The sequence below is a fragment of the Myotis yumanensis genome, unplaced genomic scaffold, assembly GCF_028538775.1.
Source record: "Myotis yumanensis isolate MYYU_CA2020_CCGP unplaced genomic scaffold, mMyoYum1.0.hap1 SCAF_11, whole genome shotgun sequence".
In the NCBI taxonomy this organism is placed as follows: Eukaryota; Metazoa; Chordata; class Mammalia; order Chiroptera; family Vespertilionidae; genus Myotis; species Myotis yumanensis.
Window position 1 is genome coordinate 31,047,048 of NW_027223762.1, and position 24,058 is coordinate 31,071,105.

Here is a 24,058-nt window from a genome sequence, read left to right on the forward strand (position 1 = left end):
TGTGATCTGCTGCTTTCCCATTTAGCCATCCCTTCAGGAGGTGGCCTTTTTATTTTCATGCTTTTCCTGAGTTCACACCAGAACCTGGGCGCCCCAGAGGCTGAGCTTCAGATGCACCTGAACAGTCGTGGCTGTGCTCCTACAACAAACACTTGCTGGGCGTGGTGGAGGGTTCACTGATGAAGGACAGGTTCCTGCCCTCCAGAAAGAAAAAGTCAATAGGTATCCAACTAGCTATAAAAGAAGAAAGACTGTGATAACTACAACAATACAGATAAAAAGGAAGTGCTTTGTTATATATAAATGGCGCTGTATTGGTTTCCGATTGTGGCCACAAAGTTAGTGGCTTAAAACAACAGAAATTTATTTTCTCACAGGAGGCAGAAATCTGAAGCGAGTCACACTGGACTAAAATCAAGGCGTTGGAAGGGCTGTTTCCTCCAAGGCTTTAAGGAAAATCCGTTCCTTGACTCCCCCAGTTCCTAGTGGCTGCCAGCATTTCTTGTGGCCTCATCATTCCAACCCCTGCCTCTGTGGTCACATCGCCTTCTCTGTCTGTGGAAGCCCCCGCAGCTCCCTCCTATGAGAATAGATGTGACTGCATCTAAGGCCCATTGGGATGAGGCGAGATGATTGTTCTATCTCATGATGCTTAATGTAAACACATCTGCAAAGCCCACTATTGCCATGGAAGGTAACGTTCACAGATTCCAGGGGTTAGCACATGGGTATCTTCTGGGAAGACATTCAGGTGCCACCCTCATTCTTCCACTCCCTTCCCCCTTCACATACAGCTGTGATGTCTAGTATGGTAGTCACCAGTCACATGTGGTTTGTGAAGGGAAGGTGGTTACACTTCAGGTTGCCCGAGGTGACCCTGGCTGGGACACAGGCTGAAGGAACAGCAGCTACCAGGGTTAGCTCTTCTCCCAGTGAAGCGTGAAGTGTACTGGAGGGTGAGTAGACAGATGTCTCTGGAGGCCTCATCAGATAGAACACACCCACGTTCCATTAGCAAAGCAAGTCCCAAGGCCAAGCACAGTGTCATTAGGGAAGGGAGTTCACTCAGCCCCTTGGTGGGAGCTTCTACAAAGTCACATGCCAGAGTGGTATGAATTATACAGGGAAGTCCGTGAAGAATTATGAGCAATGGTTCTTAGGGGCGAAGCAGCTGGACTTGACTTTTTTATATAGTTTACTTGCATAGTTGTGTGGAAAGCAGATTTGAGAGATGAGATGCTAGAGTTGTGAGGTTCAGGTGAGACCTTGGAAGAATGTGGGCTGGGCAATAGTGAGCTACAATGGAATAGTTATTTCAGAATAACATGTGAGATAAAACCACCAGGACTTAATGACTTAGTCATCTATGGCTGGTTTCTAGATACCTCCATTTACCGTAAAGAGTCCTTTGCTAAGGTGTGCAGTTGCCTCTCCAATATCTATTTTCTTATGTTTATCAAAACAACTCTGATTTTACTTGTCATTAATGTGCTTAATTAAACATTTTTCACCTAGCTTCCCTTGCAGCTAGAAGGGAAACCCTGGATATAAATGGCAAACCCTGGATATAAATGAGATTCACTAGGTTGTATTACCAGAAAAACTTTTCATCAGGACATGTGCTTTTTTATCATTTGCTCCTATCTTTTCTCTGCCTCAAGTGTAGATGGATGCCTGGAGCTCCAGTAGGTATTCTGTGGCTAGTAGGCAACTATGCTAAAGATGGCTGAGCGCAGAAAAGGAGCCTGTCTTTGATGACATCATAAAGATACCATACCATCCCTCCACGGCCCGCTTTAGATTGGTTATGTGAGAGAAAGTAAATGCCCTCTTTTAAGTGACTATTTTTGTCTGTTTTTAAAAAATATATATTTTTATTTATTTCAGAGAGGGAGAGAGAAACATCAATGATATCAATGATAATTGGCTGCCTCCTACACACCCCCTACTAGGGATTGAGCCTGCAACTAGGGCATTTGCTCTTACTGGGAATCGAACTGTGACCTCCTGGTTCATAGGTCGACACTCAACCATTGAGCCACACCAGCCGGGCTGTTCTTTGTCTGTTTTTAATAGCCAAGTAAAGTTCCTGTCACCACATATGACCTTACCAACGTGAAGACACATTATTCATTTAATAATTATCTTGATCAATGACCAAATCTAGAAACTGTGGGGACTAAAGTAAATTAACATTTTCTTTCCACCTTCTAAGTTCTTTTAGTTGGGCTAATAGTCAAGTTAACAGATTAACAGGAGAAACATCAATTCTTAATATATGCTCATGGCAAATTCACATATGCATGAAAATTCCAAAGGCAGTGAGGCAACATTTAATATATATGACATTTTGGACAAAGGAGAAAAGAGGCGGGGAATAGGGGTCCTAAATTTCAGAAGTGAGAATGAGCAATTTACAGGTAGATGAGGAAAAGTGGCTGGTTTGGCTCAGTGGATAGAACGTCCACCTGCGGACTAAAGGGTCCCAGGTTTGATTCCAGGCAAGAACACATGGTGGGATTTCAGGATTGATTCCCAGTAGGGGGCATGCAGGAGGCAGCCAATCAATGATTTTCAACATTGATGTTTCTATCTCTCTCTCCCTCTCCCTTCCTGTCTAAAATTAATAAAATATATATTAAAAAAGTGGAACATACATGGCAGCCAATCAGTGATTTTCAACATTGATGTTTCTATCTCTCTCTCCCTCTCCTTCCTGTCTAAAATGAATAAAATATATATTTTAAAAAAGTGGAACATACATGGCAGCCAAATTCTTGCTAGGCAACTCAGAAACAATGGGACATAGGGATATCTAGGTCACAGGCCCCTGCCTAAAGCCCTCTTATAATTCAAATTAGGCTAAGGGAACATCCTAGTTTTTCTAACAGACTCTCTTGGGCAGGAAAGGAGGGTGGTAGTCAAAGGTCTTTTGAGTGATTTTTTTTTTTTTTTACAATGAGTCTTTTGTTTCTTAATAAACAGCTTAAAAGCAATATCCCAAAAGGCAAAACTTGTTCCCCTTCAAAACATTAAAACCTCATTAAGGCGATCTAGTCCAACAGTAAGCAGCTGCTAGTTATGTAAATTTGTGGAGAAATTTTCCTTCAGTTTCTTTCTTCCTTGTCCTCCCAACACAAGTCCAAATGCTCCTCTCAGCCACCTATCTACCTTATAACGTCTACCTGGGTGTTGAGTCATCTAAGAGAGTTAGCAGCAAAGGGGGCTGACTGTTTTGTTTTAGAATAGGACTCTTGAAGAACAAACATGTGATGCAGAAAAACAACAGAAACACAGATGTAGATATGACTATTTCCATATAAGGAGCTACCCAAATGTGTATCAGTAATGATAAAGTTGCATTTCTACGTAACTTGATAAGCACTTCATGTACATTATCTCATTAGCCGCCTGAGGTTAGATGATTTGTTCAAAGAGGAGAACTAAGTGACAGGGATGGGAGCTCAAATTTTTCTGACTTATATTTTCCCTTCCTGTGCCCAAAGTGATCTTAGGAACTGTGTTGAGAGCCTCTTGTGTATATGAGAGAAAGGGAGGTGTCGAAGAAATACTACTGCACTGGACATAGCTAAACAGGAAAGGAAGGCTTTATTCAAGACAATTGCAATGGGAGAGACAGACAGACAGACACAGACACACAGACACACACACACACACACACACACGGGGGCGGCGGGGAGGAGAGAGAATTTAACTCTACTGACATAAAAAAGCAAGCGGTTCTTAAGCCCTGAGATGAGCTATTGGGAAAGTACTGGAGGCCGTTGGGAGCAGGAGAAGGAGTTGGTCAACGTATTCAGGCCATCTGTGTTGCTAAACAGCATTCCTAGAAGTTAGGCGTCTCCCCTCCCAGATGGACTGGGATATAGCGGCCCTATCTTCCTTTACGGTTTCCCTGTCCTTTGAGAAACATTCCTGGGTGGTAAAACTGGTGAGAAGCTGGGAGATCTACATCTCAAGGGCAGAGGGAAAGTTTTCTAGAGTAAGTGCTGTAAGGAAAGGGTGAGCAGGGACCTAGAGCCAGGAAGAAACCTGCCTAAAGTTTAGTCAGGCTGAGGGGAACTTGAAGGCTGTCTGGGTCAGAGGAGCTTTCCTTGCTCTCCAGGAACCAGGTCTCAGAAGTTCATCTCTTAACAGGTGGCTGCTTTGTCAGGGGACACACAGACTAGCTGGTGGAGGGACTCGAATTTAAATGCGCATCCAGGTGGCGATGATTCCCTCTGCACCCTGGTTCCATGAAGCTCCGTGGGGTGAGTTCTTGCAGTTTTCTGGCTCTGTCTCCATCCTGGAGAGCAGAGCACTCACCTAAGTGACATGCCCACGACCAAATCCAAGAGATGTTTTCAGCTCAGAGATGATTCCATATAACTTCACAAGTGGGTTGAATGGGGAGGGGGGAAGGGACTCTTGTAGCCCAAAGATAGAACCCAGGGACAAGGGCACCCCTAGTAGGAATTACCACCATAATAAGCTGAACGGTAAGTACGGGCAGCCTGCCACACAGAGGAAAATGGAAATCTCCTTGGCTGGCATTTCAGCTTGCCTAAGGGACCATGCTTTTCTCAGAGGGGAGGTGGCCTGACCTTAAAATCCAGGCCTGGGGAAGGAGGAGATGAAGGCATTTTATTTTCCCCTTTAAGGCTTTGATGTTTTTCACATAAAAATGTAAAAGACCCAGTTCCTTCCCCTGAAGCTTCTTAGCAAAGTAGTGGGCTTTTAGAAAAGACAAAGGCCTGGGGGCGGGTGGTGTCTGAAGAGCAGTGCCCTGAGGCCTCTCTTTCCCCTTTTCAGAGCATGAGGATTTTTAAAAACGTGCCTTCTCCCAAACACCCCACCCCCTTCTTCCCCCACCGATCTCTTCTTTATTCTCCAAAGTACAAACAGACGGTTACCCCTCAGGCCCTGCTACCCGTCTTTCCTGAATCCCAATGCCTCCAAATACCAAGCTTCTCTCATTTTGGTCGGCAGCTGTTCCCCCTGCCTGGTGTGCGGAGGGAGCTTCTTTGGCCACACGGTGGCGCGCGCGAGCCTCCCAAAGCCCGACACACATTTCACCCCCGCCCCCCCTTTCCCCTTCATCCGCGCAGGAGGAGCCGCGCCCCCGACCTTCCCTGGCGGGATAGCGGGGGGCGCGCCCCCGGAGCCCGGGGTGCAGTAGAGCCGCTGCAGCGCCCGGCCGGCGCGGGAGGGGCGACTGGCGGCGGACGGTCCCGGTTCCAGGCTCCTCCTCCCGCCGGTCCAGACCACCCCCAGCCTCCCCCCACCCCATTCCCCCTCGGCTCCACTCTGCGAATCCCCGGCTTCCCCTAGCAGCCTAGGAGCGGCGGCGGGCGCAGCAAAGGCGACTGGAGGAGCGCAGCCTGCCGGCCGCGCCAAGCCTTCGGGCAGCAGCGGCGGCGTCCCGAGAGCAGCCCCGGAGGTGCCGCGGAGTCCGACGCGCCCTTGCAGGACCGGGAGAGGAGAGAAGCCGCGGGCTGCAACTGGGCAAGGGGGAGGCAGGAGCACGCGTGTGTGTGCCAGAGTGTGGGGGGCGACAGTCTCGAATTAGGGCGGAGGAGAGGTCAGGGGAACCGGGGTGGGGCGCCCTCCTCTGCGCCCCCGCCGTCCCGGAGGTTCTACCGCGGCGGCGCCAGCTCCTCGGCGCCCCTCACCATGGACTTGCGCGGAGTTGGGACGCGCCTCGGCAGCCGCGCGCGGGAGGCTGCCCGGCCCCGGGGGTGCGCGGGCGCGCGCGCAGGGATGGCGAGGTAGGATGGCCGCCCAGCGCGAACCTTGTGGCCCCAACCCAGCGGCCCCCGGGCGGTGCCGCTGACTCGCCGGAGCGCACAGGGTGTGGGCGGAGGCGGCCCCGCCGCGCCCGCGCCTTTGGGTGTCGCTTTGCCTCTTCCACCCACTCGCACCTGCCACCGCGCGGATACCATGTCGAAGGCGGCCGGAAGCGGAGCGGCGGCGGCGGCGGAAAGTTGTCCCCCAGCCTCTGCTGGCCCATCTGCGGCCGTGGAGGACCTGTCCAAAGTGTCGGACGAGGAGCTGCTGCAGTGGAGCAAGGAGGAGCTGATCCGCAGCTTGCGGCGCGCCGAGGCCGAGAAGGTGAGCGCGATGCTGGACCACAGCAACCTCATCCGCGAGGTGAACCGCCGCCTGCAGCTGCACCTTGGCGAGATCCGCGGGCTCAAGGTGAGCTGAGCACCGGGCGGGGCGGGGCGGGGAGAGGAGGGGAGGCTCCACAGAGTGGGGAGCGGGGCGCCCCGGGAAGGTGGGGCCAGGCTAACTTTCCCTCCCTCCGTCAACAGGTGATCCTCCCCATTCTTCAGGTCAGCACCCCCTGTTCCCCATCCCTGCCCTTTGGAAACTTTTACAAACTTTGGAGGCGTCGAGCTCTTTCCCATTTGGGACGCCCGGCGTCGAGCTCCTTCTTGGGGTCCTCTGTGGCGGGAGGAGCGGGCGCCTGGGATGCTGAGAGGCTGGGAGGAAGTGATGGGTACGCGGAATGCTTCGGTTACGGTGCTGGGTTACATACCTGCAGGGAAAAGGCAAGTGAGGGAGCTAGTCTAGGGCATCTTCGCCCTTGGGGATCGGGCATACGAAAAGGCTGCTCCGGCGCACGACTACCCTGGCGGGCGGAGGGTGAGGACGAGGTGCCAATGCCGGGGCGAGGGGCTGGCGGGGCGTTCTGGGAGAAGCTGCGGGCGCCACCCTCGGAGCTGGCCTGTATCACCCGGTGCAGAAGAGCTTAAGCTCTGCCTTCACGTTCTCTACCTGTTCCCCTGCCTGCCTTCTCCTTGAATTCGGATGGCGTCATCTGGGTTTGTCAGGCTCCCAGGAAGCGCCCCCTCCTCCCCCCCCCCCGTTTTATTTTAATTTAACCGTCCATGGTGGGAGCAGCAAAAGGACTCAGTATTGGAGGCGCAGGATTTTGAAAGGTTACCCCAAGTGTCAGTGATGCTTGCTTTTTGAGCCCGCCCTCCCTGCTTTGCTACTAGGGAAAAAAAAAAAGAAAAAGAAAAAGAAAAAGGAAACACAACACCCATCCTCCCCAACTTTCTTTTCTCCTTGGAGAGCTCTGAATGTGCCGGCTGTGTGCCTGCCGGCAGCTGGCTGCCGCTCACCGGTGGCCTGGAACCGCCCTGCGGGCGTGCACACGGAACGAGTTTCCTCTCTGACTGCTTGTGCTGGTGCCTCCTGGTATTCCTTCCTCTCATTGTTCTGCTTTTGTTTATAGGAAGCCAGACACAAACGCAATCACTGCAGGGACCTTAGGGAGCAAATTCCCGCAGGCACATGCTGTTCTTGTCCCCTTTCCACTCCCACCCACTTCTCAGGCTGTAGACACTTTCTTCACTGCCTCAGCGCTCCTGCTCTGGGATTCCTGGGCTCAGAGGAGTGGGAGGAGCAGAATGCAGATGCTCACCTGCGTGCTGGACCCAGTCCAGGTGGAGCTGGTCCTTCCCTGAGGCCCCAACTGACTCTCATATAGTCCCTAGAGTGGGTGCCATTAGGAAGATCCCACAGTCAGAAAAATACCAAGGCAGTTTCCTTTGGCTTAATTCATTACTAATGGAGTATTTATTAAGTGCCAGACTCTTGTGAGATTAGACAGGCTAGTGTAGTGGGAGTATCATCTCAGAGGTGGGTTTGTATTTAGAGTCCTCATTTGCCAGGCGGGTGAGTTTGGGTAATTAATTTCTCAGAGCCTCATTTTACTCATCAATAAAATGCAATAATAATAATCATCTCCAGACATCAAAAATACAATTAAACTACAGAACAACCATCATGCAGAACTACGTGGAATCTAGCTGAATGGCAGTCCTACAAGTAAGGATTTTAAGAAGAAGCCATATTGACACTAGTAGGAGGGGTAGGCACCAAACAGGCTGGTCCCACACTCAGGTGTGGTATATATAAATTGGGAGGGATAGCTCAGCTTCAGAAGTACCCAGAGTAGCGAGGGTTCCTAGCTGCACACCAGAACGTCCCAGCCCAGATTTCCAGTGCTGGGAAGAGAGATCCACATAACTTCTGGCTGTAAAATGCAGCAGGGATTTTGGCTGAGTGAGAAGGAGGGCTGCTGGAGTCCCAGGCAGTTTCTTAGAGGATCTGAACATGGATTTACTTGGATGCCCTCCCTTTGAGTTCCAGCACTGGGGAAGCAGCTGGAAAGGCACCAGGGACATACAGGGTGTAACTATATTGTCTGGCATCAGGGCGAGAGCTGGAGGGACAGCTTTCTCCCAGATACAAGTTCTGGCAGAAGCCGTTGTGCCTTTTCTGAGCCCTTCCCCCACAGACCTGGCAGGCAGGTGTCAAATCAGAGTCTCTATCAACCTGACTATCACTGTTTGTCCTACCCTGGTGATTTCCTGAGACCTTGCCCCACCAACTTTTGGGCCCACACAAGCTGTTTCCAGTGTTTTTTACATGTGAATGGCCTGCTTTGGCTCATGCTTCTGACTTTCCTAAAATTTCTCAAATAAGCAGCATCTGGTCTTGGTATGCCCTGTACTGCCCTCTAAGTGTCCCCAGGGCCAGCACAAGTGGCAGCCAGCCTTGGTTTGCAGCTTGGCCTCACCTGGGCACCTCCAAACCCAGAAAAGTGTCAGGCCTCTGCAGTCACTTTGTAGCTCATACCAGATGGCTCCAGGTAGAACACAGGTGGTGGCTACCCTTGGCCTGCACCTTCTGGGAGGACCCAGCGCCAGTGAACCTGGTGGACAGCTTTAGACCACATCCAAGCACCACCCAACCACCTCCACAAGTGACACACTCAAGTGTTGAACTCTGTGGGCATCAGAGCCCCTCTAAAGTAATTCCTGCTCCTTAGGTTGGGCCACTGCACTGCTGGTCCTCCATGGTGGTTGCAGCGAATCCTTGCAGCTGATAGGCCTGGGGGTAAATTCCTCCCATTGATGTGTCGACAGTAATCAAGGCTCAACTACAACAGGAGGGTGTACCAGTACACAGCCCACAAAGGGGAAGCACACCTGGAGTGCCCAGCTTAGGTGAACGGGGAGGCTGTGCCACTGGACCATATAGGATACCTATTACATTAGGCCACTCTACCAAGCCTGGGAGATATAGCATCTGTATGTAACACATAGAAACAAACACAGGGAGGCTGCCAAAATAAGGAGACAAAGAAATGTCCCAAATGAAAGAACAGAACAAAACTCCAGAAAGAGAGCTAAACAAGATGGAGATAAATAATCTACTAGATGCAGAGTTCAAAACACTAGTTGAAAGGATGCTCAATGAATTTAGGGGAAGAGTAGATGAACTTAGTGAAAACTTTGTCAGTATAAAATAATACATGGAAACCATAAGAAAGAACCAGTCAGAAATGAAGGATATACTAACTGAAATGAAGAATAATGTACAGGGAATCAACAGTAGAGTAGATGAAGCCAAGAATCAAAACAACAATTTGGAATATTAGAAAGCAAAAAACACCCAATCAGAAGAGCAAAAAGGAAAAATAATTTTAAAAAATGAGGATAGTATAAAGAGCCTCTGGGACAATTTCAAGCATTCTAATATTTGCTTCATCAGGGTGCCAGAAGGAGAAGAGAGAGAGCAAGAAATTGAAAACCTATTTTAAAAAATAGTGACAGTAAAATTCCCTAATCTGGTGAAGGAAATAGACATTCAAGTCCAGGAAGCACAGAGAATCCCAAACAAGATGAACCCAAAGAAGCTCACCCCAAGGTACATCATAATTAAAATGCAAAAGATTAAACACAGAGAATCTTAAAAGCAGCAAGAGAAAAGTAGTTAGTTACCTACAAGGGAGCTCCCATAAGACTGTCAGCTGACTTCTCAACTGAAACTTTGCAGGCCAGAAAGGTTTGGCAAGAAATATTCAAAGTGATTGAAAACAAGGACCTATACAATGTTGCACTCTTGTATATATGTTTCTCTCCTGCTCCCTTCAGTGTGCAGGAGGCGGCTGACCAATGATTTTCATCATTGGTGTCTCTCTCTCTCTCCAATATATATATATATATATATATATATATATATATATATATATATATATATATATATATAAATTGTCAATAAACTATTCTTATAATTAAAAAAAAAAGCAAGGACCTATAACCAAGATTACTCTACCCAGCAAAGCTATCAGTGAGAATCGAAGGGCATATAAAGAGCTTCCCAGACAAGAAAAAGCTATAAGAGTTCATCACCATCAAACCAGTATTACATAAAATGTCAGTTAAGGGGTCTTCTTTAAGAAGAAGAAGAAAAGGAAAAAGATTTTAAAAATATGAACATCAAAATGGCAGTAAATACATATCTATCAACAATTGAATCTAAAAAAACAAAATAAGCAGAACAGAACAGACTCATAGATAGAGTGAACATTTTGACAGTTGCCAGAAGGGAGGGGGGTTGAGGCAATGGGTGAAAAAGGTGAGGGTATTAAGTACAAATTGGTAGTAACAGAATAGTCATGGGGGTATAAAGTACAGCATAGGGAATATAGTCCATAATCTAACCACTATGTATGGTGTCAGATGGCTATGAGATTTATTGGGATGATCACTTAGTAAGTTATATAATGTCTAATCACTGGGGGCACTCCTGAAACTAATATTATATTGTTGTCAACTGGTGATTGAAAAATAAAAATTATTTAAAAAAATAACTGGGGTTGTGACAATAAGTTATGATAAAGTAGGGGAAGATTTAACCATGGACGTGACTACAAAAAATGGTAGTTATTCTCACCAGGAGAGGACACATCTCCAGGATCTCAGTTTCTTAGGCAAAGTTGAAAAAGAAAAAGTATGGTTTATAACCCTCCAATTTAATCTTCTTCCAGGGTTTAAACTATAATGTAACTTGGAACCCTCCAATTTAATCTTCTTCCAGGGTTTAAACTATAATGTAACTTGGAACCCACCAATTTAATCTTCCAGGGTTTGAACTATAATGTGACTTGGAAGAATTTTAAATTTATTAGTCAATTAATAACATGGCTCATTGACATAATAGCTCAGAAATACTTGAAAGTTCTTTTAATATGTGTAGATTGATTGTGTATGTGTGACACTGTGTGAGTGGTGGTGGTGGTGGTGGTGGTGGGCTGGCGGGGGCGGGGGAGGGGGAGGGCTGGTTTTTATTCCTCTAGCCTCATCCAGAAAAATACTTATTAGGCCAGTTAAAAGTGGTCACACCCCAAGTAGGGAGGTCTCCTGGTGGCCTAGCTTTGTGACCTGGCATTAAAAGACTTCCTAGCCCACCTCCTTATCAAGTTAAAAAATGATGGGGTCTGATTACTTTCTGACATAGCCTCTACTCCTCCTTCCCATCATCCCTGAACAGCTGCAAGGTGGTATCTGCAAGACCTCTAACCCACCTCTCAAGAGGCTGTTCTAGACCCTGCTGAGAGGCCAGTCATCTCCCTTCTCTTCATCATCTTGTCCAGGGAAGCTGGACACCAAAGTGATCTATTAATGTGGTTGGCTGAATAATTCTGGAAGGAAGAGTTTGTTTTTTTTGCCTTTGATGTTTGGGATTCTCAAGTGAGGACTAAATTTAGGGTAATTAAGGCCATAACACTTTTTCTTTTTTATGCCCTTTGTGAGCTATCTTTGAAATTGGATCTATATATTTTCAAGGCTGCTCAGTGTACTGCAGCAGTAGACATAGGGAGATGGGAGCATCAGTGCTCTTTCTTTGAGGGGCCTATGACTCTGTCCAGTCACTGGCTGACTTGTTTGTATTTAAACATTTGGGAGGCAGTGCAGGATGGGGCAGTGGAAAGACAAAGGATTTGGAGTCTGCGATCTGGGTAGCTTGGGCAAACTGTTAACCTCTTCGAGCCTCAATATTCTCATCTGCTAATAGGGGATTGATACATAGGTGAGGACATGCCAGTGAGGTTAAATAGCTTTCTCAAGGTCATACTGATACAAATGTTCAACATAGGCTGACTTTCTTTTCTTTGGCTGGTTGACATTCTCTGGAAAGAGATTAGGGTTCTGATGTTATAAGGAACTGGATTTCTGAGAAGCACATTTGTTCATTGCTGACCATGTACCAACACTCAAGCTGCTATGACCTGGCATTTTAGGAAGTGGGGTGGGTTTGGGGGAACTGGATCTTGGCAGCACATTAATTTCCCCCCTTGCTCCCCAAAACACCGATTTCCCTTCCTGCAATGATGAAAAATAGCAGAACGATTCTCCTTTAACCAAAGAAACATTACTTAAGAGTCTTATGAATAAAATTTTGGGTTGTGTGCTATGAGATGGTTTAATCTTTTAAAAGTCCATTTTAAACAGAATTTTAAAAGTCCATTTTAAATGTCTGGTGGCATGTGGCAATGTTACAAGGACACTTCGTGTTTTGAAAAAGAAAGCCCAGGTCTTAATGTGGCAGATTTGAAGAAGCTGGCTCACAAGGTTGTTATCAAGCTGGTTGCTTAACTGTCCATCAGAAGGCAAAGGAAATAGCTCAACATTGAAGAGTAAATACTATTCTCAGGAAAACTAATAATAGGAAGAAGGAGCTGTGCTGAAGGAAAGTGAATGGGCCAATACCCATCCTTTTCTTCCCCGACTGGAACTCTGAGAAGTATTTGTTTCACTCATTTGGAAAGGGCATTAACTCCTTGAAGCCTGCAGTGGTACAAGTCCTGTTTACTTCCCAGTTCTGGAGAAATCAGAATAGTTGTAGGATAATCAGAGGGAAGTATTTTCAGATGGAAATTTAGTTACAGGAAGAAGAACATGACTTGAACTTTCTATGAAATGCCAGGATTGAACTAAATGTGGAATAATTTTTGAAGCTTAGAAAGGTTAATTTTGTTTAGTATTATTTTCTCAAAATGTCCACAGCTTCTGATTTCCCTTAAAGCATCAATGTCAAGGGATAATTTATTCCGTTACTACTGTAGACTCCACATGGCAGTAGCTAGAGCTGTATTCTATTTAAACACAGGCCTAGGGCTTTAAGGGGTTGGTTAGTCCATAAACATATTAAGTGTTCACTCTATGCAAAGCACCCTGCCAGATGTGTCAAATATGCAAATAAGGACATAGGGATGAACTCTGGCCTCCAGAAGCTAAGATATCTACGTTAAAAAAAAAAGATGCCCAATGAGTCCTCTAGTTAGTGTATCTTATAGGCAGTAAGCAGAGAGTGGGAAAATTCTTCATTCATTCATTCCTGGTGCTGCTATACTCCAGGTATTGTTCTAAGGTTGGGGGAGTCTTCTTAGAGGAATTTCTCCTTTTATAAGTTCATATAAGGAAGAGGATCATATTTTCTAGTTGGAAAACTAGACAAAATCAGGGTTCAGAATGAGCAGACCTAGAAGAAGTTAAAGGTGGCCAAGGGTTCATTCATTTTCCCTGGCAAAGGGGAGGTGATGTGCAGGGTTATAAAAGGGTTCATATGCAGGAGAGACATAACCTGCAGGGAGTGTTTTTGGAGATCAGCTTGGACTGGAGCAGGTGTGGGAATGGGGAAGACCAAGGGGCAGAAGCAGACCAAGACAGAGGACAGGTGAGAAGCTTTTGGAAATTCCAGAAAGTGGCATTGAGAAACAAAGGAATGGATGGGTGTTAGAGACAAGGAAACAGGTGAAGGTAATGCCAAGAGTTGGCAGTGGAGTTGAACACTAAGCTGCACAGATCCTCCTCTTCCTCAGGCCTTGAACATCATCTTTGGAGGCACAGGGCGTGGTTGACAGATGTTTTCTAGTTTATTTTTTAAGTCAGTAGCAGGGAAAGTGTTGGAATCAGTCTGAATTTAAGAGAATTAAGGCCCCACTCTGAGTACCTCTAGTTCTGGATTAGATGACAGAGTCACAAGGCCAAAAGTTTTCAGGCTTTGTAAAGCAGGGGAAGTCTTAGGTAGCCACCCCTGTCGCACCCCCACTAAACCATGGCGCTTTAAGAAACTGTTACCCCTTTTATACTATTTGTGTGAATGGAGCATAAATGGGGACTTCTCAATTAATATTTAAATTCCTGGGTTTCAGGTATCTACAGTGGGGGTGCAGTGTTCTGGATGCACAGAGGTGAACAGAATAGCTGGTGCGAGGGGGCAGGGGGAGGTCTCCACTCTCATGACCAGTTTGATGAGGATGAAGACATGACTAATAGCCACACTCAACCATATATGATTACAAATTGTAATAAGTGAAACAGAGACAAAGTCTAAGGGATAATGGTAGAGCTTAGGGGGTAGTGGTCAGGGACAGCTCCTATGGGGAGGTAACAAAGTAAGACCTAATGGTTGTGTAAAAACCTGAGGGAAAGCATTCCAATGAAGGAGGGGAAGGGCTTGTCCCTTGAGGTCCAGAAACAGGGCATGTTGGTGGGGCTCAGTGCATGATGGGAACGGGACGTTCTCACCTTCTCCATTGCTACTATGTGTCAAAGCCAACATCATCTCCCTCTATCTGGACTAGCCTAGTAGCCTCCTAGCTGGTCTCTGGGCTTCCATCTTAGCCTGTCTCCCTCTCTTCTACCTGCTCCCCCCACCCCCTAGCCAATCTATTGCTCACACAAAACTCTGGTGATTCTTTACAAATTGAATCATATCCTGTCATTCCTCTATCCTGTGCTCACCCATTCAGAGTCCTTCCCGTGGCTGACGAGGCCCTGCATTACGTGGCCCTGATACCTCTCAGACCTCTTTCCCACCTTGCCCTCCTTTCTCTTCTCACTGTGGCACACTAGCCTCGCTGCAACAGGAGACACATTTGTCTCAGGGCTTTTATACTTGGCATTTTCTTTACCTGGGATCATCTCTCAAATGTTTGCTCCTTCATTTCACTCAGGCCTTTACTGAATTCTTTTCCATCTTTGCAGAGTTGCCTCCTCCTCCTACTCCCCCTCCTCCTCCTCCCCCTCCTCCTCCTCCTCCTCCACCTTTTTAAAAAAGGTATTCTTTAATCTGTTTTAATTTTCTTCCCAGCACTTTTCTCTACAGGACATTATGTTCTGTATTTGCTTTTTGCTAGTCTTTCCCATTAGAATGAAAGCTGTAGGATGTCAGGGTCTTGCTGCACACCAGCTGGACTGGTATCTGGTATATAGTAGGTGCTTACTAAATACTTGTGAATGAATCAATGACTCACCATTCATGTTGGAGAAGTAGGCAGGCCCAGAGGACTGGGGGCCTCAGGAGACTTGAAAGATTTTGCACTTTATCCTAAGGGCAGTGAGAAGCTATTAAGGGTTTTAAGCATAGGAGTGATGAGATGAGATACATTTTGGAGTTAGATTTCAGAAGACTCATTTAGCTCAGAAGTGGAAGGCAAGGGAGAAGGAGGCACCAGCACAACGACAGGTTCTTCTGAAGAACAACAGGATGGGTGGCCGTGGCATTTGCTGAGAGGTGCGATTTGGGGAGGGCAGTTTGAACATGAGCTCAGCATTGCTGTGTTTCATGTGCGGTGCCTGGGAGATGTGTAGGGGATGTGGCCAGTGGCGGGTTGGATGTGCAGGACTGAAGAGCCACCAGAGGGCAATTGTGCTGTTCCCTCTGGAGGGGGAATTGGGGCTGGGAATCACATGCCATGGGCTGAAAGCCTAGGCAGTGCTTGTTTGTGAGATGAAAGGCCTTTTAAGCATTTCACAAGTCGGGAGCAGCCATCTTTCTTCCTTGAAGGTGGGACAGGAGAGCAGTTTTTTAAATATTTTTTATTGATTCCCTGTTAATTCAAAGCTGCTCCCTAAACACTGAATGGATGACCTTGGACAAGACAAACTTTGCGAGGTCTAGTGTTTTCTCCTGTAAAAGAACCGTAATAGTCATTGTCCCCTAAGTGTTTTGGTGAAAATTAGATGGGATAATACATGGAAAGCATTAGACAGGGAGCACAACCAATACCTATTATTTTTACTTTTATGGAAGCTACCAACCTGATGCTTCCTCTTACCTCCTCTCCTCTAGTAACAGGAGGGAGAACCGGCCAGTTCTAGGCTGCCTCTCCTGAGCCTAAGTCTGATGCAGCCTCACGCACAGGCTCCTGAGTGGTTGTCTCTCTCTTTCCAGGATATCAACCAGAAACTGCAGGAGGACAACCAGGAACTGCGGGACCTCTGCTGCTTCCTGGATGATGACCGGCAGAAAGGCAAGAGGGTGTCCCGGGAGTGGCAGAGACTGGGCCGCTTCACGGCCGGGGTGATGCACAAGGAAGTGGCCTTATACCTGCAGAAGCTGAAGGAGCTGGAGGTGAAGCAGGAGGAGGTGGTGAAGGAGAACATGGAGCTCAAGGAGCTCTGCGTGCTGCTGGACGAGGAGAAGGGCGCGGGCTGCGCGGGCAGCCGCTGCTCCATCGACAGCCAGGCCAGCCTGTGCCAGCTCACCGCCTCCACCGCACCCTACGTGCGGGACGTGGGCGACGGCAGCAGCACCTCCAGCGCGGGCAGCACCGACAGCCCGGACCACCACAAGCAGCACGCGAGTGGCGGCAGCCCCGAGCACCTGCAGAAGCCCCGGGCGGAGGGCAGCCCCGAGCACACCAAGCACAGGAGCACCAGCCCAGAGCACCTACAGAAACCCAGAGCCCCCGGGACCCCAGATCACCCCAAAGCACTCAAAGGACCCAGCCCCGAGCACCACAAACCCCTGTGCAAGGGCAGCCCTGAACAGCAAAGGCACCCGCACCCAGGCAGCAGCCCGGAGACGCTGCCCAAGCACGTGCTGAGCGGGAGCCCCGAACACTTCCAGAAGCACAGAGCCGGGGGCAGCCCCGAGCACGCCAGGCACAGCGGGGGGAGCCCGGAGCACCTGCAGAAACACGCCCTCGGTGGGAGCCTGGAGCACCTCCCCAGGGTCAGGGGCACCAGCCCGGAGCACCTCAAACAGCATTACGTGGGCAGCCCGGACCACAAACATGTGGGCGGCGGAGGCGGAGGAGGAGGCAGCAGGGAGGGCACCCTCCGAAGACAGGCGCAAGAGGAAGTGTCGCCCCATCACAGGAATGTCTACAGTGGCATGAACGGTGGGTCAGTACGTGTGGGGATTGCTTTGGCCGGGCAGCTCTGTAGAGAGATCTGGATGATAAAGGGCGGCCCAGCCAGATTAGAAAGTGCAGGCGCTGGCCAGGGGGTGGGTTGCGGGAGGAGCAAATATTTGCCCTAATTCATGATGTGTGCTTCTTCCCTCGATTGGTTTTAGTTTATACAGTTATGAGTCAAGTGAGCTTGGAGAAGAGGAGGGGTTAGGGGAGGGAGAGGAACAATAATTCTTATGGGCCCTGAGTAGTCGGGATGAGATTTATGGGAACTGAAGATGAAACCAGACCCAGTCTAAGATTCTTCCATCTTGAACTTGAGCATTTTCCTATTTGTGTGCAGTCTCTTGCTGGGGCTCACTGGTGAAACAGGTGACCAAAATGTTTTCTAATCCAATTATAGTAAACTAGAGGTCTAGTGCAGGAATTCATGCAGGGGTGGGGTCTGGCCGGCCTGGCCCGAATTGGGGCAGCCGGCTGGGGGGAGGGGCTGCAGGCCCGCCCCTGATTGGGGTGGGGGGCCAATTGGGGGCAGGGCAATCATGGGGAGGGGCTGTGGGTGGTGGGCCAGCCGCCCTGCCCCTGAATGGGGTGGGGGGAGCTGATGGGGGCCAGAGGCCTGGGGCAGGGACCATGGGTGGTTGGCCTGCTGGCCTTGCCCCTGATCCGAGTGGGGGGGACGATAGGGGGAGGGCGGAGCTGACTGGGGGGAGGGGCCGCAGGCTGATTACGGTAGTGGGGGCCCATGGGGGTAGGGCCAGCTGGGAGGAGGGGCCGCAGGCGGTTGGCCAGTGGCCCTGCCCCTGATCAGGGTGGGGGGGCCGATTAGGGTGGGGCTGGGCAGGAGGAGGGGCTGCAGGAGGTTGGCCAGCTGGCGCCCCCCCCCCCCCCCCCCCATCGGCCCGCTAGCCACAGTGGGCGTCATAGCCACTGGTCGTTAGGCATTCTGGTTGCTGGTTTTTATATATACATATATATGATTATTTATTATGAAAACCAATATCATTTAAAAGGAAATATGGTGTCCCTAAACAGGCTTGATGCTGGGTTGCCTGAATGCCTATAAATATGCCTTACTTGACCTTGAAGATTTTTTTTTTATGGTGTTGGGGGCCTTTGCATGAATATGTGATTTTACTTTGCATCTAAAATGTGTCAAATGATTCCCTTCTCTACTCACTCAAAACCACCCAACCCTCCCAACCAAACTCCCTGAAACGTATTCTGAATAGCACACTCTTTGACTTTAACATGAGAAATATTTTTCGGTTGTCTAAATGTTCCTTTAAAAAAATGTACAGATGTGTTTGGACACTCCTTTGGTTTCCACAGCATAATATGCACTGCATTTGCTGAGGTTGCTCTAAACCCAAGTTTTTAAACCGTTGGAAGAGGTTTAATTTTCTGCATCTTGGTTCTGAAACCACCTTGAACTCGAGAGGGGAAAAAAATAATTTCTTCAAAAAACAAATGAAAAACCCCTTACCATCCTGTTATGTTACTTATGGTTGAGTTGGAACTAAAATGATTGGTTTTATGAACTGTGGGCTCTTTTCATTCAAAATATCTGAGGTTTCTCACTCTATTTGAAAGCTGCTCAGGAGTCAGTGGCAGTCAGCTTTGAGCTGTGGTGGCTTCCAATTTTAGCAGCAACACAATGGGGTAAATTTTCAATGTTGTGCTTGAGGATTTACCTGTTGGATTCCATTTCATCCTAATCCTTTTCTTGTAGTGCTGAAAATTGACTCCTGAAGCTTGGCTTCTAATGCATCCAATGTTCTCTTAAACACAGGTGGAACTAGAAAGGGTGGGAAAGGTCGGATGGTTGGTGGTTTGTGTTGGGAGATGGAGACAGGGAGAAGCCAATTCTCTCGTTGTGTAGAGGCCTCCTGGCTGGCTGGGGCTTTTAAGTTCACTGCACATCACTCACTCTTTCCAGGAGAGGCAGAGATGCTGCCGCGATGCTGAGGGCAGCCTTGGCTGTGCAGCTCTCACAGGGATGAAAGTCATAGAGAAAGATATTTTTGTTGTGTCACTACCAAGGATTCGTCACTGACATGAAGCTTGTCTTCAGGGGGTAATGGGTTAACAGGAAGGTGACGTTAATGGCTTTTCCATTTCTTGATTACTTTTTGATGAACTTGAAAAGTAAATGATGTGCACTGTTTTAAGGAAAATGTATGTTGAACAAAAAGAAATACTTAGGGGCAGGTGGTTAACTTACACAACTATTTTCTCTACAAAATGACTTTTTAAAGTAAAGAACTCACTGAGTTTAATCAATGTATGATTTAGTGTACAAGGAAAGCTTTTAGGTGCGACTGTTAAACGATGCCTGGCATAAAGTAAGGTTTGTCTCTAGAGAAGGATGACATTACATCATGGCTTACTGTTTCCTGGATTCAGATAAACATCGTGGGTCAGGCAAATGATTTTTAAAATGTAGCCATTTTATCTAGTTAAAAATTTGATGTGTCATTTAGAATGTCACTATATTTAATTTATGTGTGTTTACTTCTTTTCTCATCCTAAAGTGACAAATCTTTTGACAGTTGATATCCTCACCAAGGTATATTTGTAGCACATTTGCATTATGTTTTTAGTTCAGTAATTAATTGGAAAATGAAGTGGCACAATGTTCATGGATCATCGGTCTATAAACAAGGCACTGGCAGCTTGTATTTATCCGGCTGTTACAAATTAATTTTTGATATGGATGGAAGACATGATCTTTTATACTTACAAATCACCACACACGTTGCTCGAGTCATTGGTTTATAAACAGATAGGAACCAGTAGCAAGTTTAATCTCACATTGCAGATTTGCCAAGTCACTTACAGAGTCATTCTGTGGCAGTTGGTGTGAGAGCCGAGTGTTTTGGATGAGCACTTGCATGCTTTTATTATGAACAGAAAGGAGGTGAGAGTAGGTGGAAGTGTCTGCATTATACGGCAGAATGAAACAGAGATGGTGGGATATTGTCCTACTTGTAAGAATATACATCCGTCCAAGAAGACACAGTATATACATGGAGGGAACGTTAGTGAAAACAATTGCTTTAGTTGACTGTGCCTTGAGCATCTTTAACTCTTCTTGTGCCTTCAGTGGCAAGCTACTGGATTAATTAGTAGATGAAGTTGACCTCCAAGAGTTTCCTTCGGTTAAAACAGTTGGCTTAATTTCCAACTGGATGCAAAGACAAATTTTAGGCAGTTTTCTCTTAAAAACATCTAAGGCTATATAGCCACTTTTCAATTAGTAGCTGATTCAAAAGCAAAGACCAAAAAAAAAAAAAAAAAAAAAAAAAAAAAAACCACAGGGGAAAAAAAAATCTGTAAATTGAACAAAATGCTCATGAATGCATTTACTTGTTTAGAAGTTATTATTCAACTATTTGTTTTCAATTTGTAGAGAGTTCCATTTGCAAAGATGAAGCAGATTCAACACTTATCACATCTAGACATTAAGGCATTTGTCTATTCATTCAAGTTACTTGCTGTATTCCAGATTTGTAAATTAAGTAATTGAATAGCCACTTCTAGCTATAAATGTACACAAACTGATAGCCTCCTTGAGAATGGGGGATTCGTTTACCTGACTCCATTGAAATCCAAGGTTGGATTAAGCTTTTTTAGGTGAAAGTGTTCCCTTTCACAAGGAGACCAAGGGCTTTTGCTTCCAGTTATCAGCTGGCAGATCTTTGCTTTTTAACAGAAAATGTTTTCGCTCAGGTCATGGAAGCCATGGATGATTCAGGTTCTTTCAGCAGCAATAGCTGTTTTATTGTTAACCTTCCAGACAGGGATGATTCTGATCATCAGGCCTTTCTTTACAAGTAGTCCACCCCTGGGACATTATGAACCCAGTCAAAAAATAATAACAAGAATTTTACTTTAATTCTAGAAGCACATATTTCTGGTTATCAGCAATTGAGAAAAAATTTGTAGAAGAAACATTACTCCTTATTTTATTGTTTATCTTCTTTCTCCTGAAAGTATTGCTCAGTTATTATTAATTTGACATTTGAGGGCAGGTTCCAGTGAACAATAGCTTCATACCTTCCTTCGACATCAGGTTCTAGCCAAAGAGAGCACACACAGGGCATTATTTGCTTATCTTAGACAAGGTCCCTTTAGAACTGCATTTGGCCTTGCAGGACAGAGTGTCAGGGTTTCGAGTCTTCCTCCTGAAAGCTTCTTACCACCTCTTTTCCTCTTTCATGCGAGTATCTCTAGAGATAGAAAGAGCGTGCTGTTTCTCCCACTAACTCTTCCTCTAGAGCAGCAGTTTCTCAGCAGCAGCACTGGTTCACATTTGGGACCATGGAAATCTTTGTTTTGAGGGGTCGTTTTGTGTGTTGTAGGAGATTTAGCAGCAACCTGGGCTGTACCCATGAACCACCCCCAGGTGTGACTAATTAAAATGTCCCCAGACCCGGCCAAATGTTCCCGGGTGTGGGCAGAATTGCCCCTGATCCAGAATCAGTGCTTTGGAGCCGAGTTTTCCAATCTGGCTACAGATTAAAATCACTGTGGTAGCTGTGAAAAAACACCTATGCCTGGGCCCCACACTCAAATGCAGATTGACTTGGTCTGGCACTGGGCCTGGGCACGTTGCAAAATGAGCTCCTCAGGTGAAGCCTGTTGCCCCAGGCTTTTTAAGATGGTTGGTGTGGGGGAAGCTCACAAACACACAAGCCTCCTGGGGAGAAGAAAGTTAACTTTTCCCTTTTTTGCTGAAATGAACTCCAGGACTGAGAAGGACTGACCCCAGCAGGTACTGTAAGACTTCACCCCTCCCACCCCAGAGCAAGGCTGTATTATAATGCACTTTGGGGGGGCTATGTTTTGAAAATTTGAGTTTTGGGCGGGTGGACTTATTAGGCAATTTTGGGAAACCCTGGTATACGAATAGTTCGAGATTACTTTTTAAAGCCTTTGCATCCGGATGGAAAAGGGAGAACGTGAGTTTCTAACCCATTTCCGGTGGATACCAGTGGTGCATGTAGATCACACAGCGTCTGCAATGTGAATGCCTGTTTCCCTGTTTATAGGTTTTACCCTGGGTCTTAGGGCTGCTCCTTATTCTCTGTTGAGGTTATTAATGAGTGAACAAAAATGCTGATAACACAAAATGGCCTCGTTTATGGAGGGGTAAGAACCCGTGTGTGTGGAGAAGCCCAGCAGAATTTTCTGAAGCAAGGTCATCTGTAAATTAAATAGTGCTGCAGTATAGCATGAATAATTGCTCTCATTAATCTTATATTTTGCTTAGAAAAAGCCATAGCATCCCTTATGAAGGAATTTGGACAACAGAAATTGAATATCTCTTGGGAGAAAAGTTTCAATGGTTACAGTATACCAGAACTGATTTAATTGAGGATCTCTGAGTATATTTTCTATTGTGTGAACTGAGATGGAAATGGTTAAAAAATTAGATAATAGTTTTTGATCTTCAAACTTTAATATGGTAACTTGGTAGCCTTATATCCACTTTGATAGGACGTCAATTTAAGATGTTTTGAAAAATAGAATCAATTATTGTACCATACTTGTGTGTGAATATTGCATTTATCATAAGAATGTATTAGATTACATTTTTATTTAATGACATAAAAACTTACTATTGGGAATATTTTGAAATTTCTTAAACTATATCTGAGAGTCAAACTATTACTGGAAAGCCCAGATGGCTTGGAAAGGAATTTTCTAGTAGAATGTCAGGTTTTCAACTCCACTGTAATAACAGCACAAAATGAGACACATTCTTTAACTCTAGGGGATCCTTTTCATCTTTCTCCAAAGGAGATTTTCTGTATCTATAATCTGTTATGTATATGTGCGTGTACATGTATATTTTATTAGCTTTAATATTGCATCTGAACAATGTCAAACATTCAGTTGACTGACTGTTTAGTCAAACAAATGTCCAAATGCATCCAGCCACTAAGCTAGTTGCTGCTGTGGTCAACCAGAATCCCTTTCAGCTGATTATGGTTGTGTCATTTGGATCCAACTGAAATCAATCAGATGTTTGTACTTTCCTATTTACTGCAACTTTCCAGAAGATACAATAGAAAAAGTATGATTATTGAATTAGTGATGCATTTATCTTTTTAATAGAAAGAATTTAGAATGAAGCACAGGGGAAGTGAAAAGTTAGGGCGAGTATTCTACTGCATGAGATAACTTCACAAGTGTCAAATGAGTGCAGATACAGTGATTTGCTATAAGGTTATGCATTTACTCATAGTAATGATAGATTATTCTGGATGCGTTGGTGTCAGCAGTGGTCGGCAAACTCATTAGCCAACAGAGCCAAATATCAACAGTACAACGATTGAAATTTCTTTTGAGAGCCAAGTTTTTTTAAACTTAAACTATATAGGTAGGTACATTGTTATTAACTTAATTAAGGTACTCCTAAGGCTTAGGAAGAGCCACAATCAAGGGGCCAAAGAGCCGCATGTGGCTCGCGAGCCACAGTTTGCCGACCACGGGTAGGGATCTCAGTAAAGCCCTGTTGGTCTGAAATAAGAGTGTGAAGCCATATTTTGCTGAAGTTAAAAAAAAAAAAAGGGTAAGGTTGTACTTGTGTATCAGCATTGGGTCAATGTATGCTTGATGGTGTCTTTCCGACTGAAATTTATGACCTTAGGTTCTAAACTGTCTCAGATTTTAGGCACTCCTGATGCTTAGAGACCCCAGGGCTTCCTATGCTAGATAGAGCTGTGAGTTCCTACATTAAAGGGCACTGGGTGGTTATTCTCTCCTCCCACCATGTCTATTTTAAAGTAATAGATTTTAAGTCACTTCAAGTCCCAGTCTATTGTTAGCAGTATTCCTTGCTATCCTCAGCTGGTCTGACTTAACTCATTTTCTCATTGTTTCTAAATTCTGTTCTGCTGTTGCTAATGGCTGGTCATACCTCAGGAGAGTGAAAAACCACACTCATGAGAACTCTTTAAAATAAGAGTGAAGGGTCTTGAAGTGTCCTTATATGAATGAAGTGCATGAGCTTTAGTGCCTGGCCATGTGCCATGCATTTGTAAT

The 24,058-nt window shown here is 46.2% G+C and overlaps 1 protein-coding gene across 6 annotated transcripts in view; it reads left to right on the forward strand.

The window, feature by feature from the left end:
• Positions 1-5,283: 5,283 nt before the first annotated feature.
• CCDC85A (coiled-coil domain containing 85A) overlaps positions 5,284-24,058 on the forward strand; it is a 176,177-nt gene continuing 157,402 nt past the window's right edge. For all 6 annotated transcript variants that reach the window (XM_070429251.1, XM_070429252.1, XM_070429246.1 and 3 more), the window contains exons 1-2: positions 5,284-6,198; positions 16,042-16,993. In XM_070429251.1, coding sequence (XP_070285352.1) covers positions 5,941-6,198; positions 16,042-16,993 — 1,210 coding nt within the window. In that variant the 5' untranslated portion in view covers positions 5,284-5,940. The remainder of the gene's footprint in view (positions 6,199-16,041; positions 16,994-24,058) is intronic.